The sequence below is a fragment of the Sciurus vulgaris genome (genome assembly GCF_902686455.1).
Source record: "Sciurus vulgaris genome assembly, chromosome: 19".
NCBI classification, from domain to species: domain Eukaryota; kingdom Metazoa; phylum Chordata; class Mammalia; order Rodentia; family Sciuridae; genus Sciurus; species Sciurus vulgaris.
Genome location: NC_136480.1, coordinates 29000405 through 29018803, shown reverse-complemented (window position 1 = coordinate 29018803; position 18399 = coordinate 29000405). Strand labels below are relative to the sequence as shown.

The 18399-nt window shown below is 37.6% G+C and overlaps 1 protein-coding gene across 1 annotated transcript in view; it reads right to left on the bottom strand.

Annotated features, from left to right (window-relative positions):
- Positions 1-225: 225 nt before the first annotated feature.
- Positions 226-18399, bottom strand: part of LOC306650219 (vomeronasal type-1 receptor A8-like) — a gene marked incomplete at both ends in the record, with an annotated part of 160433 nt that continues 142259 nt past the window's right edge. The window contains 2 exons of the mRNA XM_079122067.1: positions 226-350; positions 18152-18266. Of these exons, the coding sequence (XP_078978193.1) occupies positions 226-350; positions 18152-18266 (240 nt within the window). The remainder of the gene's footprint in view (positions 351-18151; positions 18267-18399) is intronic.

The window sequence follows — 18399 nt, the reverse complement described above, 5'->3', positions numbered from 1 at the left end:
CAAGCTGCACCATATTAAGAAACACCTTTTATTCTGGTGTTGGAATTGGGATGTTGGCAAACACCTTTTTTTTCCTGTTCCACATCAAGGTTCTCTTTGACAACAGGCTCAAGAATACTGACTTGATTATTTGACACTTGGCTTTAATACACCTACTGATTATGTTCATCATGGGATTCATAGGTACCAACATGTTTCTGTCTTAGCAGTGGCTTTGGGATGACATCACAGGTAAATCAGTTTTCTGTTCTTGTATAGGTCGATGATGGGCTCCTCAATTTCTACCACCTGCTGAGCATCCTGCAGGCCATCACCCTCAGCCAGAAGCTCCTGTTTGGCAAAGTTCAAACCTAAATTTTCACAGGACAGCCTGAGATTGCTTTTTACCTGTGGGTTTTGCATATGTCACTCAGTGCTCACTTCTCAATCTCTGCATTTGACAAGTCCATTGTGACTTCATGTGGGCTCATATTTCTTAATGATTCCTGCACTATTTTACCCATGAGGTAAATAGGTTGCATATTCTGCTCTGTTTTCTCAGTCAACTTTTTTAACTTCAAATACAGAAGATTACATACGCAAAATGGATTTGCATCCAAAATCAAAACTGTGGACATATTTTGTTTCTGCTAACAGGGTAGGGGATGACATAACATTCTTTGAATAAGACTTTTCTTCTAAGGCAACTTATAGTGGTGTTTCATGCAGCTTTTTTCTCCTGTAAATAAAGGACCAAATGAGGACAATATAGAGAAGAAAAAAATTATTTGAGGTCTCAGATGTTCAGAGGTCTTATTCCATAGAAAGCTGGTTTTGATCCTTGGGGATTGGAATGGGATAGCACATCATGGCAGAACAGTGTTGTAGAGAGACAAGGTTTACATGATTATCAGGAAGAAGTGAGATGGAGACTCCTATCATCAGATAAAAAACATACCCCAAATCCATGCCCCTAAAGTCCTACCTCCTGCAGCCACAGCTTACCAGCCTTCAGTTACCACTCAGTAATTCCTTATCAGGGGACTAATTCACTGGATTAATTAATTGAATTAAGGCTCGTAAAATCCACTCACTTTTTTTCTCTAAACCCTCTTGTGTTGTGTCACACGTGAGTTTTTGGGAACACTTCACTTCCAAACCATAAAACAGGATGAGGAAAATGTTGGAATGTTTGAATTCCTCTTTATTTTACTTCACTTTTTAAGTTTTCTACTTTGGGTAATATAATGACTATAATTTCCACAATAAATCAGATGATAAGAAAAAAAAATCATTAAAAAGCAAGGGACAAATCATCCCAAACCAAGATACTTCAGTAAAAGAATCCATCAACACTACAGTGGAAAAAAATGTCAGAAAATGAATTCAGAATATACATAGTTAAAATAATCTGAGAGCTACAGGAAAATGTAAGGAATTAATCAGAGAGGAAACACAGGAAGTGAAAGATCACTTCCATAATGGGAAACAGATTTTTTAAAAATTTGAAAAAATCCTCTAAAGGGAGGAATCACTAAGCCAAATTAAAAGTTCAAGAAAGCATCACCAAAAGGCAATACCAGGTTATACCATTTGAAAGACAGAGTTAGGCAATGAAAGACAATATGTATCAATTTGAAAAATAATTGACCATGGAGAAAATATGTTATAAAGACATGGAAAGAACTTCCAGGAAATATGGGCTATCATGAAAAGACCAAAAAAAGATTTATTGAGATATATGAAGGCTTGAAGATATAAACTAAAGGAATGCACAGTCTTTTCATTGAAATAATATCAGAACATTTCTCAAACCTTAAGAATGAAATGAAAAATCAAACACAGCATACTTACAGGACTCCAAATATTCAAAAGTAGAACAGACCCACACAAGTGCACATTATTATGAAAATGTCTAACATACAGAATAAGGATGGACTTATAAAGGCTGCCAGAGACAAAACACAGGTAACAGTTAGAGGGAAACATATCAGGATCTCAGCTGATTTCTCAATCCAGACCATCAAAGATAGGAGATCTTGCAATAATATCTACCAAACTGTGAAATAAATGGATGCCATACAAAAATATAATACCCAGAAAAATTAACTTTTAGAATTGAGGATGAAATATAAACCTTTCATGACAAACAGCAGTTAAAAGAATTGACAGGTAGAAAGTCTGCATGAAAAAAAATTCTAAAAAAATATTTCTTGAAGAAGAAATAAAAAACAATAGAATAAAAACAGTTCAAGGGGGAAACCACACTAGAGAAAAGAGTCAATCAAAGGAGAAATTAATTCCAATTGAAAACCAGAAATAAATCAAATTGATGGGGAATAAAAGTCATTTCTCAATTCCAACATTGAATGTAAAAGGCCTAACCTGGTCAACCGGAAGTCATAGACTGGCATATTGGATTGAAAACCATGACCGAACAATATGCTATCTCCAAAAGACCAAATAATATACAAAAACATCAACAGAGTAAAGGTAAAAGTTTGGGAAATAATGTGTTATTCCCATAGATCTCCTCAAGTAGCAGTGATTTGTATCCTCATATTAGATAAGGTGTACTTCCAGATAAAGTTAATCAGAAGGGACAAAGTAGGAGATTTCATACTGCTTAAGGCAAATATATATATATAATATATATAATTATATATAATAATAATTATATATAATATATATTATATATAATATATATAATATATATAATATATATATTATATATATATATATATATATCAATGGGATGTAAAAATCACAAATCATTATGCCCCAAATAATGGAACATGTATGTACATCAAAAAAAAAAAAATCCCTTCTCAAATTCAAGGATCAAATAGACCATAAGAAAATAATACTGTTGAGTTTCACATAACTCTCTCCACATAGTAGATTCTGCAAACAGAAACTAAACTATAGAACTAAAAAATGCCATTTATTGGGGTCCAGCACTAGCAGAGATTGGGGGTCCTAGGTGGATGGGAGGTGTCAACATGGTGGAGAAACAGCACACAGAGACACCAAGTGTTCTGAGGCTGAATCTGAATCTTTATTTTTCTACTTGTCTTATTATAGATATTTTTCTTAAGTAATGGTTATATCATTTTTGATTAGTTTAAAACAAGAAAAACCTTCAAAAGTGCAATCTATGCTTCTTCTCAAAGACACATTCTGTCTGTATGACTGTGCAGACCAAAACAATTTTATTTCCCAGCTAGATTAAAACAACCTTGTCTCCCAGTTAAACTGAAACAAACTTGTCTCCCAGCTAAACTGAGGACACCATGATCTTCCAGCCTTTAACCTTCAGAACAAACATGTTACTAGATTTTCTGAGAAACCACCCCTACCATGAACTCCAGTGTTTAACAGTGAGAAACTTTTAATATTATTAAAGGGCAAAGAAATCAACTGATAATTAGTATTTAGTCTCTTCTAATTTCATATAATAGCAGAATACAATCTTATTCTGATTCTCAAAGAATTAGACTAAGTATAGGAAAAGCACAAATTATATTTATGACTAGTCTAAATGTTTTTATTATGTAAAGTATCTCTAGAATCAACTATTGAAACTAGGAAAGCAACAAAGTCTAAACACCGCATCCAAGCTCAGAGGAATATCTGTTTATCCATCTATTATTTTACTAGAGAAATCACAGACTCCTTTAAACTTTAGTACATCTAGAATAGTTTATGTTCATATATTTTATCTTGGTATTACTGCTAAATTTTTATTTTGCAGTATTTTGTGTCCCAACACAGTAAAACCTTCCCAATGCTTTTCTAATAAGTTTCTAATGATATATTGATTATTAATATTAAAAAGCAGCTACACATGGAGACATGCCACACCTGTGGCCCCCAAGAGGGAGGATGATCAACAGAACCATGTCAAGTGTCGGATCTTCTACTCCAACAGAGCTGTGTCAAATATCAGAGTGGCAGGAAATAGACGTGGTAGCCATTAATAATTTAGACTTGAAAGATACATATAGAATAATTCATCCATCAATGACTGAATACACTTTCTTCTCAGGAACACATGGATCCCTTTCCAAAATACACAGATCTTAGGTCAAACAGCAATTCTTAGAAAATACAAAAAATATAGAGATAGTACCTTGCATTCTTTCAGATGATAATAGAATAAAATTGGAAGTCACAAATAAAATAAAATTAGAAACTACTCTAACTCTTTGAGGCTAACTAATATGCTATTGAGTGACCAATGGATAGCAGAAGAAATCAGAAATGAAATTATAAAATACTTAGAGGTAAATGAGAATAGTGAGAGTTCAAAATTGCTGAGACACTATGAAGGTGGTTCTAAGAAGAAAGTTTATAGCACTGATTTCATCAGGTAAAAGAATAGGAAGTCACCAAATCCATTACCTAAGATAATATCTCAAAGACCTGGAAATAGAATAAATCAACAACAAAATCATTTAAAGACTGGAAAGCATTAAAATCAGAGCCCAAATCAATGAAGTTGAAACAAAAATAAAAAATAAAAATAAAAAAAGTGAAGTAAAAGTTGGTTCTTTGAAAAAAAAAAAAAACACAAAATTGATGAACCCTTATCCCAGCTAATGAAGAGGAATAGGAAAATTACTAAAGTTGATGATGAAAAAGGAAGAATCACAAGTGGCACTACAGAAATACAGATGATAATCAGAAACTATTTTGATAATTTTTACTGTAATAAAATAAAAAATATTAAAGACACTGACAGATTTCTAGAGACATTGGACTGGCCCAAATTGAATCAACAGGACATAGAAAATTTAGACACATCAGTTTCAAACAATTCATTAGAAGATGCCATGAAAAGACTACCAAGAAACAAACTCCCAGGAGAAGGCAGATTCTCAACTGAGTCCTACCAGACCTTCAAAAATAAATAACACCAATCCTCCTCAAATTATTCCATGAAGGGAAAGAGAACCTTCCAACCTCATTCTATGAAGTTAATATCACATTCTTTATTTCTCCATCTTAACTGGACCCCATCCTTTGTTCTTTTTTTTTTTTTTTTTTTTTCAGATCACTGCTTTTATTTCATCAAAGAGGGCTTTTGCTTAAACTGGTGCTTAAGGGGTGAAGGAATAAGATTATTTTCCTTTCCTGACAAAGATTGATTGTCCTTGGGCGTTTGCAAGGGATCTTGGCAAATGCTGCGATCTCATTCCATCTTGCTTACAGGTTAAGTGAAAGTGTTGTAGAGGCCCCGACCTCAGGCTTTCTGGGGACCATAGAGCTGGGGATGGGCAGTGGGGATGGGGATGGTGCCAGGGCCTCCTTTTCTGCTCTGTGGACTGAGCTTGCTACTAACACCTCAGGATTCAAAAGGTAAATATAAATATGTAAGTCGCATTTGTAGATTCGGGAACTTCAAAGCTCAGAGCCACGTACTCTTGTACATTGTGGACTTTCTTGTACGTGTGGCTTTTCTCACAATATTGAAATAAAAGCATTGTATGATCATCACTGTTCCCATAAGTAAACTGTAGGTCACCTTCACCCTGAGCTATAAGAGGCTGGAAGGTGGTGAAGCGTGACTACCCTCCCATCAGAAGGAAGCATGATCTATTGATTAAGAGCACAGCTTTCTCTAGCATTAAGAACTGAACTCACAGGTCCTGGCTGCTGTGGGAGGGGCGCAGAGCTGGCGGGTAAGGGAAGAATGGAGGAACTTTGGATTGTGTAGAAGGAAATGAGAGGAGGGGAGGGGACAGAGGGAAGGAAAGATGGTGGAATGAGAGAGACACCAGTGCCCTATTACATGTATGATTTCATGAATGGTGTGAATCTACATCGTGCACAACCAGAGGAATGGAAAGCTCTACTCCATTTGCATACAATGAATCAAAATGCATGCTGTTGTCATGTGTAACTAAATAGAACAAACAATAATAGTAAAAAATAAAAGAACTGGACTCAAATTCTGGTCCTCTCCCTGTTTGGTTGTGGGACTGTGGGAGGTACTGAAGCTCGAGCTTGCACCCTGGAGAAGGTTCTTCCTTGGTTTTGGGGGACATCATGGTCCTGTGCTCTCCCTTCTAGGCATTTCACTCTTCACTGTGTTTTTTTTGTTAGTATCTCTTCTTGCCTCATACACCAGATGTTGTCAATAGGTCTGCTTCCCTCTCTTTCTCTCCCCCTGCTTTCTTGATATTCTCTTCTCCGTGGCTGGCTGCGTCACCATGACAGGGAAGGAGTGAACGAAGGATACATTCCACTCCAATCTCCCATTGGAAACATGACACACCTGTGCTCACCTCTCGCTGTACCCAAAAAGGCACAGATCCACATCTGCCCTCCAGATGGTACACATCCCAGCAAAGAGGAGCATCGGGGTCCTCAACTCTCACGTCTGTGTAGACTTCCAAATTGACTTCTCATCCATATCTTACAGCTGATCATGAATTCCTTTTGCTTTTTTGTTAGGAAGTTCAAAGCCAAATTTTCCATTCACTTCCAGGTTAAGGTCCCGACCTTACGGCATGAAGATCATATATTAATCTTTTTTTTTTTTTCATTTTTTTTATTGTAAACAAATGGGATACATGTTGTTTCTCTGTTTGTACATGGCTTAAAGGGATACCATTTGTGTAATCATAAATATACATAGGGTAATGTTGTTTGATTCACTCTGTTATTTTTTCCCTTCCCCCCACCCTTCCCACCCCTCTTCTCCCTCTATACAATCTTTCCTTCCTCCATTCTTGCTCCCCCTCCCTAACCCTAACTCTAACCCTAACACTAACCATTCCCTCCCCCCTTTATGTGTCCTCATCTACTTATTAGTGATATCATTTGACCTTTTTTTTGTGATTGGCTTATCTCACTTAGCATGATATTCTCCAATATCATCCATTTGCCTGCAAATGCCATAATTTTATCATTTTTTATAGCTGAGTAATATTCCATTGTATATATATACCACAGTTTCTTTATCCATTCATCAATTGAAGGGCATCTAGGTTGGTTCCACAATCTGGCTATTGTGAATTGAGCAGCTATGAACATTGATGTGGCTGTATCTCTCTAGTATGCTGATTTTAAGTCCTTTGGGTATAGACCAAGGAGTGAGATAGCTGTGTCAAATGGTGGTTGCATTCCAAGTTTTCTAAGGAATCTCCACACTGCTTTCCAGAGTGGCTGCACTAATTTGCAGCCCCACCAGAAATGTATGAGTATACCTTTTTCCCACATCCTCGCCAACACTTGTTGTTGCTTGTATTCTTGATATTCGCCATTCTAATTGGGGTGAGATGTAATCTTACGGTGGTTTGATTTGCATTTTTCTTATTACTAGACATGTTGAACATTTTTCCATATGTTTGTTGATTGCTTGTAGATCTTCTGCTGTGAAGTGTCTATTCATTTCCTTAGCCCATTTGTTGACTGGATTATTTGCATTCTTGGTGTAGAGTTTTTTGAGTTTTTTATAGATTCTGGAGATTAGTGCTCTATCTGAAGTATGATTGGCAAAGATTTTCTCCCACTCTGTAGGGACTTTCTTCACATTGATGATAGTTTCTTTTGCTGAGAGAAAGCTTTTTAGTTTGAATCTATCCCAGTTATTGATTCTTGCTTTTATTTATTGTGCTATGGGAGTCCTGTTGAGGAAGTCTGGTCCTAAGCCGACATGTTGCAGATCTGGACCTACTTTTTCTTCTATAATTTGCAGGGTCTCTGGTATGATTCTGAGGTCCTTAATCCATTTTGAGTTTAGTCTCATGCATGGTGAGAGATATGGGTTTAGTTTCATTCTATTGCACATGCATTTCCAATTCTCCCAGCACCATTTCTTGAAGAGGCTATCTTTTCTCCATTGCATATTTTTGGCCTCTTTGTCTAGTATGAGAAAATTGTATTTATTTGGGTTTGTGTCCATGTACTCTATTCTGTACCATTGATCTACCTGTCTATTTTGGTGCCAATACCATGTCATTTTTGTTACTATTGCTTTGTAGTAGAGTTGAAGATCTGGTATTCTGATACCCCCTGTTTCACTCTTCCTGCTAAGGATTGCTGTAGCTATTCTGGGTTTTTTATTCTTCCAGATGAATTTCATAATTGCTTGCTCTATTCTGTAAGGTACGTCATTGAGATTTTAATTGGAAATGCATTGAATATGTATAGCACTTTAGGTAGTATGGCCATTTTGACAATATTAATTCTGCCTATCCAAGAACATGGGAGATCTTTCCATCTTCTAAGGTTTTCTTTAATTTCTTTCTTTAGTGTACTGTAGTTCCCATTGAAGAGGTCTTTCACCTCTTTTGTGAGATTGATTCCCAAGTATTTTATTTTTCTCGAGGCTATTGTGAATGGGGTAGTTTTCCTGATTATTCTTTCCAAAGACTCATCACTTATGTATAAAAATGCATTAGATTTATGTGCATTGATCTTATATCCCGCTACTTTACTGAATTCACTTATGAGTTCTAAAAATTTTCTGGTGGAATTTTCTGGTTCCTCTAAGTATATAATCATATCATCAGCATATAGGGATAGCTTGAGTTCTTCTTTTCCTATTCCTATCCCTTTAATTTCTTTGGTCTGTCTAATTGCTCTGGCTAGAGTTTCAAGGACGATATTGAATAGAAGTGGTGAAAGAGGGCATCCCTGCCTTGTTCCAGTTTTCTGGGGGAATGCTTTCAGTTTTTCACCATATAGAATGATATTAGCCATGGGCTTAGCATAGATGGCCTTTACAATGTTAAGGAATGATCCCACTATCCCTATTTTTTCTAGTGTTTTGAGCATGAAGTGATGCTGTATTTTATCAAATGCTTTTTCTACATAGATTGAAATAATCATGTGATTCTTGACTTTAACTCTATTGATATGGTGAATTACATTTATTGATTTCCTGATGTTGAACCAACCTTGCACCCCTGGGATGAAACCCACTTGAAAATGGTGCACTATATTTTCAATATGTTTTTGTATGCGATTTGCTAAAATTTTGTTGAGAATTTTTGCGTCGATGTTCATTAAGGATATTGGTCTGAAATTTTCTTTCCTCGATGTGTCTCTGTCTGGTTTAGGTATCAGGGTGATTTTGGCTTCATAGAATGAGTTTGGGAGGGTTCCCTCCTCTTCTATTTTATGGAATACTTTGAGAAGTATTGGAATGAGCTCTCCTTTAAAGGTTTTGTAGAACTTGGCTGAGAACCCATCTGGTCCCGGACTTTTCTTTGTTGATAGGCTTTTGATGACCTCTTCTATTTCTTTGCTTGAAATTGATTTATTTAAGTTGTGTATATCTTCCTCATTCAGTTTCGGCAATTCATATGTCTCTAGAAACTTGTTGATGTCTTCGAGGTTTTCTGTTTTGTTGGAGTATAGATTTTCAAAATAGCTTCTAATTATGTTTTGTATTTCACTCGTGTCTGTTGTGATATTTTCTTGTTCATTCCGAATTTTAGTAATTTGAGTTTTCTCCCTTTTTCTCTTTGTTAGCATGGCTAAGGGTTTATCAATTTTGTTTATTTTTTCAAAGAACCAACTATTTATTTTGTTAATTTTTCCGATTGTTTCCTTTGTTTCAATTTCATTGATTTCAGCTCTGATTTTAACTATTTCCTGTCGTCTACTACTTTTGGTGCTGGTCTGTTCTCCTTTTTGTAGGGTTTTGAGCTATAGTGTTAGGTTGTTTATTTGTTGAGTTTTACTTCTTTTATTAAATGCACTCCATGAAATGAATTTCCCTCTAAGTACTGCTTTCATAGTGTCCCAGAGATTTTGATATGATGTTTCTTTGTTCTCATTTACCTCTAAGAATTTTTTCAATTTTCTTCCTAATATCTTCTGTTATCCATTCATCATATAATAGCATATTGTTTAATCTCCAGGTGTTGAAATAGTTTCTGTTTTTCACTCTTTCATTTATTTCTACCTTCAATCTATTATGATCTGATAGAATACAAGGTATTTTCTCTATCCTCTTGTATTTGCTAACATTAGCTTTGTGGCATAATATATGGTCTATTTTAGAGAAGGATCCATGTGCTGCTGAGAAGAAAGTGTATTTGCTCTTGGTTGGATGGTATATTCTATAAATGTCCGTTAAGTCTTAATTATTGATTTTGTTATTGAGATCTATGGTTCAATTTTTGTTTGGAGGATCTGTCCAGTGGTGAGAGAGGTTTGTTAAAATCACCTAGTATTATTGTGTTATGGTTTATGTGGTTTCTGAAATTGAGAAGGATTTGTTTGACATACATGGATGAGCCACTGTTTGGGGCATAGATGTTTATGATTGTTATATCTTGCTGATTTATGCTTCCCTTAAGCAGTATGAAATCTCCTTCTTTATCCCTTCTAACTTTGGCTTGAAGTCCACACTATCTGAAATGAAGATGGATACACCAGCTTTTTTGCTGAGTCCATGTTCATGGTATGTTTCTCCCCATCCTTTCACCTTTAGTTTATGAGTATCTTTTTCTATGAGGTGAGTCTCTTGCAGGCAACATATTGTTGGATCTTTCTTTTTAATCCAATCTGCCAGTCTATGTCTTTTGATTGATGAATTCAGGCCATTAACATTCAGGGTTATTATTGAGATATGTTTTGGTTTCCCAGTCATTTGGTTCATTTTTAAAATTACATTTATTTATTTATTTATTTATTTATTTGACACGACTTGGTTCCTCCTTTATTTGACAATTCCTTTGGGATAATTCCTCCCTTTGCTGATTTGCTTCTTTGTTTTTCATCTCTTCCTCATGGAATATTTTGCTGAGAATGTTCTGTAATGCTGGCTTTGTTTTTGTAATTTATTTTAGCTTTTGTTTATCATGAAAGGATTTTATTTCATCGTCAAATTTGAAGGTAAGTTTTGCTGGGTATAAGATTCTTGGTTGGCATCCATTTTCTTTCAGAGCTTGAAAAATATTGTTCCAGGCCTTCCTAGCTTTTAGGGTCTGGATTGAAAAATCTGCTGATATCTGTATTGGTTTCCCCCTGAATGTAATTTCGTTCTTTTCTCTCACAGCCTTTAAAATTCTGTCTTTATTTTGTATGTTAGGTATTTTCATTATAACGTGCCTTGGTGTGGGACTGTTGTAATTTTGTGTATTTGGAGTCCTATAAGCCTCTTGAACTTGATTTTCCTTTTCATTCTTCAGAATTGGGAAATTTTCTGATATTATTTTGTTGAATAGATTGTTCATCCCTTTGGTTTGTTTCTCTAAGCCTTCCTCAATCCCAATAATTCTTAAATTTGGCCTTTTCATGATATCCCATAGTTCTTGTAGATTCTGTTCATGATTTCTTACCATCTTCTCTGTTTGTTCAACTTTGTTTTCAAGGTTAAACATTTTGTCTTCAATGTCTGCGGTTCTGTCTTCCAGGCGTTCTATCCTATTGGATATGCTTTCTATGGAGTTCTTAATTTGGTTTATTGTTTCCTTCATTTCAAGGATTTCTGTGTGTTTTTTTTTCAATATCTCTATCTCCTTATTGAAATGATCTTTTGCTTCCTGTATTTGCTCTTTTAACTGTTGATTGGTGAGACCATTCAATGCCTGCATTTGCTCTTTCAGCTCATCGTTTGCTTCCCTGATCATTTTAATTATGTACATTCTGAACTCCTTTTCTGTCATTTCTTCTGCCATGCTTTCATTGGGTTTTATTGATGTAACATCTAGATTTGTTTGGGGCATATTCTTCCCTTTTTTTCTCATGTTGTTTAGGTATCAGTTGACCGCTGAGCTATTGCAGATTTCCTCTATTGACATATAATATCCCTGAAGATTTCTAGTATATCTCCTCTTAGCCTTCAGTAGGCTGAAGTCTTGGAGGCAGTTGATAGTGCGGTGCTGCACAAGGAAGCTGCCTCTCTAGGGGTGGTGGCCTTCAGGTGGTATATATTCCCTGCTAGTGGGCAGAGGAGTCTCCACTTGTTGACCAATGGTCATCCAAAAGGTAACTAGGCTGCGGGCTGAGGCAAGGCCTGTTTGGGCCTGTGTCTCTGGTTTTACCATCCTTGTGGAAAACCTCACCCGGCAGGGAAGACTCACCAGGTGGGGAGGTCTCGCTGGTCAGTTCCCGTCCTAGAGGTTCCTGTCAATCTACAACTACTGCCTGGGCTGGGCTGCCTTCCTCTGCAATGTTCCCAGGATACCTGACCTACCTCCTGGTCCTGGGAGCCTCAACCTTCGCAGATGAGTCTCCTTTGTCTGCCTTTCCTCAGAAAGTCTGCCCGCAGTCCTGGAACCTTTGCTCCGCCCCTAAGCTTGTCTCTGTGCGGCTCTTCCACCAAGAAGACTCCTAGGTCCTGGGACCCTGCTCTGCACCTAATCGCTTGGCTATGCGGCCCCTCCTCTGAGCAGCCACCTGGGGCCCCATACAACCACTCTGAGTCCCAGAGACCCGCCGCATGCCTCTTCCTCCAGACAGCCGCCCGGTGTTCCGGTGTGGTCACTAGGAGTCCAAGCAACTCACTGAGAGCCTCCTCCTCCCACCAACCACCCGTAGCCCTGGGCAATCACTCCGAGTCAAAGTGACCCGCCCCGTTCCTCCTCCTCTTCCAGGTAGCCCCCCGGGTGTTCAGGAGTGATCACTGTGAGCCACTCTGAGTCACTCTGAGTCCACGTGACCCGCTGCTCTCCTCCTCTGGGCAGCCGCCCGGAGCTCTGGTCTGGCCACTGGAGACCAAGTGACCCACCATGCTCCTCCTCCAGGCAGCCCCCCGGTGTTCAGGAGTGGTCGCTTTAAGTCCAAACAACTCACCACTCGCTTCCTCCTCTGAGCAGCCTCCTGGAGCTCCAACACAGTCACTGCAAGTCCAAGGACCCTCCTCCTCCTCCGGGCAGGCCCTGGTGTTCAGGAAAGGTCGCTTTGAGTCCAAACAGCTTGCCACGCCGCTCCTCTTCCGGCAACCGCCTGTAGCTCTGGTATAGTCACTCCAAATCCAAGCAGCCATGCTTCTCCTCCTCCTCCTCAGGGCAGGCCCTGGTGTTCAGGAATGGTCCCTCCAAGTCCAAACAGCTCACCGAGCAGCTCCTCCTCTGGCAACCACCTGTAGCTCTGGCGCAGTCACTCCAAGTCCAAGCACCTCGTCACACTGCACCTCCTCCTCCTCCTCCTCCACGCAGGCCCCGGTGTTCAGAAGTGGTCCCTCTGAGTCCAAACAGCTCTCCTTGCAGCCCCTCCTCTGGGCTGCTACCCGGAGCCCCAGTGGTAGCTTTAAGTCCCAGCGCTGTGCTGAACAGCCTCCTCTACAATGCTCCCAGTTGTCTGAGTTTACTGCTCCAGCGGGGGGAGGCGTGTCTCGCCGGGCAGCTCTACTTCACAAAGTTCCCTGCATTCCGGGACTATCACCCCATCTGGGACGCCTCCCCAATGGGAGACACTCACCTGGATGCTTTGAGTTGGTCCCAAGTCTCTCAATTTCTCCTCTTTTGAATCCTGAGTCCTGGAGCAACATGAAATGCAGCCACCCTCTAGGCCACCATCTTGAAACCTCCATCCTTTGTTCTTAACTGTCCTCTGTTGTCCAGTTCATCCAAGAACCATCTGTGATCTGTGAGAGTTGATACAGAAACTACCCCTCACACTCCACTGTCTGTTCTCCACACAGGAGAAAGTGGGTTCTGACTTGATGTCTGTCAGAGATGTGCTATCTTGCCTTGTGGAATGGTGCTAAACTGAATAAATTTAAATTGCCCTTTTGGCACCATTCAGTAATATTATTCTTGGTGTTTGTTCTTCTGGAGTAGTGAAATTTCTTAAGTGGATTCTGTATTATCGTAAAAGTGTTTGGTTCATAAATTGTTAAATCAGTGTTTCCGTAGAGGCATGTGATCTGACTTCCTTTTCTTCCTACTTACCAAAACTGTTCTATCACTTACCTATTTTCTACTCCACATTGTTTCCTGATCAGGATGCCAAGTTGCATTTCTGTTTTATTTCTTTTGTTAAACTCATCAGTGACTACCCTGGAAATTTCTTGTATGGAAGCATGGTATTTGCTTGTCCATTTCTTTTCTGAAGTACAGTTTTATTCCTTCCAACTTATATTTTTTTCAATTTACACTATCATGAAGATGCTCTAAACACTTTCAAACACAATTTGGGCAAAACATTTAGGTTTGATATCTCAATCTTGTAGGTGACTACTCTTGAGGGTAAGAAATTAAAATGCTGTATTCACAAAAGCCTGTGTCATTTGGCATCCCATACATCAATGAGGATTCCTGTCCTCTGCATACTTACCAGCATTTGATGCTGTTCTGTTTTGTGTGCCTTAATAACATTAAATGTTTATTAACATGACCACCAAATCATCAGAAAGGCAACAATCAAGTGTCTGTTTAGTGGTATCTTATTGTGGTTTAAAATTGTTTTTCTAATGACATGATATTACTAGAAATGATGCACATTGTTTGAGGTTCCCTTCTAACCTGGACATCATATTTTGTCAAGTGTGTCTTTGTATTTTTCATTCTGTTATCTCAGCTGGATATTTCTGTTTCCTTCTTTTTCCCTCCATTTCTCATTCTGTTCTACTCATGATATGTAGTATTCTTTCATGTCAAATATTTAGACAGAGTACATAATTGACGTGTTGCTGTGCATATTCTGATTATTACAACATCTAGAAGGTATACAGGAGATAATCTTTCCACAACCTACCTATTCCGACTACTTCCTTGACTTCATATTATTTATGCAGATCATCATTGTAAATAGAAAATTATCAGAGCCATACTAGGAACTGTGATATCAGTAGGTGGTTGCTTATAAGTAGTTTGGTTTTGTCACATGTTCCTAAATTTTTCTCTTGATATATTCACATATGAACACTGTTACCTATTTCAAAATTTAAATTATTTTCCCGAGCCTGCTGGGAGAAAATGGAGGCCCAGCTCTCCATCATAACAGCTTAAGATGTGACTTACTCTACAAGACTCCTACAGTGCAAGAGGTAAATCAAGAATCATTAGATGGGATGAGGTATCAAACTAAAAAGTTTCTTCACAATAAAGGAAAAAAACAATAACATGAAGAGAGAGTCACAGAATTGGAGAACATTTTTGAAACCTACATCTGCGATAAACCATTAATTTCAAGGATATAAAACAATCTCAAACACTGAACACTGAAAGAACAAATAACCCAATCAATAAATGGGCAGAGGAAGTGTACAGGCACTTCACAGAAGAAAAAATACAAGTGGTCAACAAATAAATGAAAAGCAATTACATAATGGCAAACCAAATCTAAATTGAAATTTCATCTTACTCCAATCAGAATGGCCATTATCAAGAACACATATAACAATAAATATTGGCAAAGGTGTGGAGAAAAAGGTTCACAAATACATTGTTAGTGGAGCTTGATGTTGGTTCAGCTACTCTGAAAGAAATATGGAGATTCCTCAGAAAACAAAATGGAAACACCAGGTGATCCAGTTATTCCACTCTTCAGTATATACCCAAAGGTTTAAAATTGGCATACTACAGAGATGCAGCCACATCAATGTTCATATCCACTCAATTCACATTAGCTAAACTATGGAATCAACCTAGGTGCCATTCAACAGATGAATGGATTAAATATGTGGTATATATACACAATATAATGTTACTCAGCCATAAAGAAGAATGAAATGATGGTATTCACTAGTAAATGAAAGGAACTGGAGAATATCATACTAAGTGAAATGAGTCAATCCCAAGAAACCAAAGGCCAAATGTTCTCTCTGAAATGTGAATACTAACAAACACTAACGGGATGGGCAGGGAAGAATAGAAGTTCATCAGATTAAAAAAAGGAGGAAGGAAGGGGAGTGGAAATAGAAAAGACAGTAAAAAGAATCAGACATATCTTTTCTGTGTTCATATATAAATGCACAACCAGTCAAACCACATTGTGTCCAACCACAAGAATGGGATTATAATTAGAATAAGTTATATGCATGTATATATAATATGTCAAGATACACTCTACTTTCATGAACATCTAAATAAACAAGTAAACAGTCTCAAATAAACCTAGTACTCCAGGTTAAAAAGGAAAGAAGTTGGCATTATTTTTTATTTGTTCCTTTTTCTAATTTAAAGACTTTTGTGAGTGCAAAAGTCAGGCTCTCTAGAGAAACAGAATCAACAGGAAGTATGATTATAAAAGGAAGCTTATTAGATTGGCTTAGAAGACCAGAAGCTGGATAGTCCAAAATGGTCACCTGCAGCTGGAGAACTGGAAGAACCAGCAGCAGTGCAGTCCAAGATGCAGAAGCCCCAAAACAAGAAAGATCAACAATGCTACCCTAGTCCAAGTCCAAGGCTTCTAGAAACTACCTGGAGAATCACTGGCAGAGTTCAATTTGGAAGAGTGAAGAACTGAGTGTTCAATATCCTCAGACAATTGACACAATGATCAAGTACCTGATCAAGAAGAAATGAGCTTCCATCTGCATCTGCTTCCTTTTTCTTCCCACTGTTATTCCATCCTATTGGGCAGTGCTGCCCACACTTAGGGAGGGGTTCCACTTGGGTTCACTATCCCTCATTTCAGTCATTCCTAGACATGCCCTCATGGACAGACCGAGAGTACTATTACTCATTGGAATGTCTTAATCCAATCAGGTTGACAATTCATATTAACCATTACAATGAGTCTGTAATTTTCATGACTTGAAGTGTTATCAAGACTCTTAATTTTCCAGGTACTGCTTTAATTTAGTGTTTTGACCTAATTTTATAAACTTCATTAAGGTAGTTAGCATGCAGGATTACTTTTATTTTATTGGGTTGCAGGCATTGAATCCAGGGGTGCTTAACCACTGAGCAACATCCCCAACACTTTTTATACTTTATTTAGAGACAAAGTCTGGCTAATTTGCTTAGGTTCTCACTAAGTTGCTGAGGCTGACTTTGGACTTGTGATCATCCTACAGGATTACAGGTGCTAGGATTATAGGAGTGTGGCCCTGCATCTTGTTTACTTGGCACAATTTGCTAAAATGTTTTCCAATGATTGGAAAAAATTATATTTTCACATTTTCAGAATTTTTTCAATTTTCTTTGTATTTTCAGAGAGATTTTTCTCCCACAACTGGCTCTAAGTTCATTGAAACATTTTATTATGATTATGTACACAAGATAAGACTTACCTTTAATCCTTGTTTAAGAGTACAGGTCAACAGCATTAAGCACATTCCCATTTGTATGCATGTATAATCTCCCCCATATCCAGCACTTTTTCTTCTGCCTAAATTATCTCTGCATCCATCAAACAACTGTTTTCCCCTACAGTGATTCCTCAACTTCTGGCAAATACCAATTTATATTTTCTCTGTACAAATTGTGCTACCCTAAGTTCCAGTTACCATGTGTAGATTTATACAATGTTGAGAATTCTGTGACTGACATTTCACTGGACATAATTTCTTCCAGATTTATCTGTGGTTACATATGCATCAGAATCTCCTTTCTATTTAATGTTGAGTGGTATTCCGTGGTGTATCCCAAACACATGTTGTCTATACATTTATGTGCTTGCAGACATCAAAATGCTTCCATCATTGCCTATTATAAATAATGGTACCATGATAAACGGTGGTGTTTAAATATGTTGAGTCTCTATATTCAGTATTTGTTATATTGATAAAAGTACAATTGACAGATGAGATGGCAATTCATGATAATAGATGTTTACAATCTATTAGGCATAATGGAGGATACTGAGAATATTGACTTATTAATAGCTGCTCTGATCTCTCATATGTCTACAAATATATGGACTAATTTGACAATGAATGTGAGACTCAAATCTCAGGGGTCCCTTTCACACAAAAATCAGAAATATCTCAGAGGCATATGGATATTTACCAGGATTGTACTTTTCATTCACAAATTTCAAAGTAATCATTTTTAAAACTCCATATTATCAATTCATACAGGAGAGGTTATACGATATACAAAATAGCATATACATAACACCATGATTAAAAGTTGCAAAGCTGAACTGTAACTCCTTAAGAGAATTTATCCATCACACAATGATAACACTTTTACTGTCCTTCCCCAAAAGTTTTTCAAAAAGTTACTACATTGCTTTGCACTACAAATGAAAATGAAAGGACTGATTGTGACATAGCCATTGGCCACCATCATTGAGATAGAATGAAAAACAGTACCTTTGTTCTGCATTGTTCTGAAGTAGAAGAAGATGCAGTCCAAACAGTACATGAGCATGAAGAAACTCATCAGTAGCAGGATGGTTCTGGTGGCCCTCTGTTCTGGGGAGGCTTTTGGAGATAGGGTGATGCTGTGAAGGTGCTGGCACTCCCTTTTATGCTTGCACAAGAGAATCACCATATACCCACACAAAAGTGCCATAAGTCCTATAAGAAAGACATCTCAAAATATACCCAGTGTGGAAAAT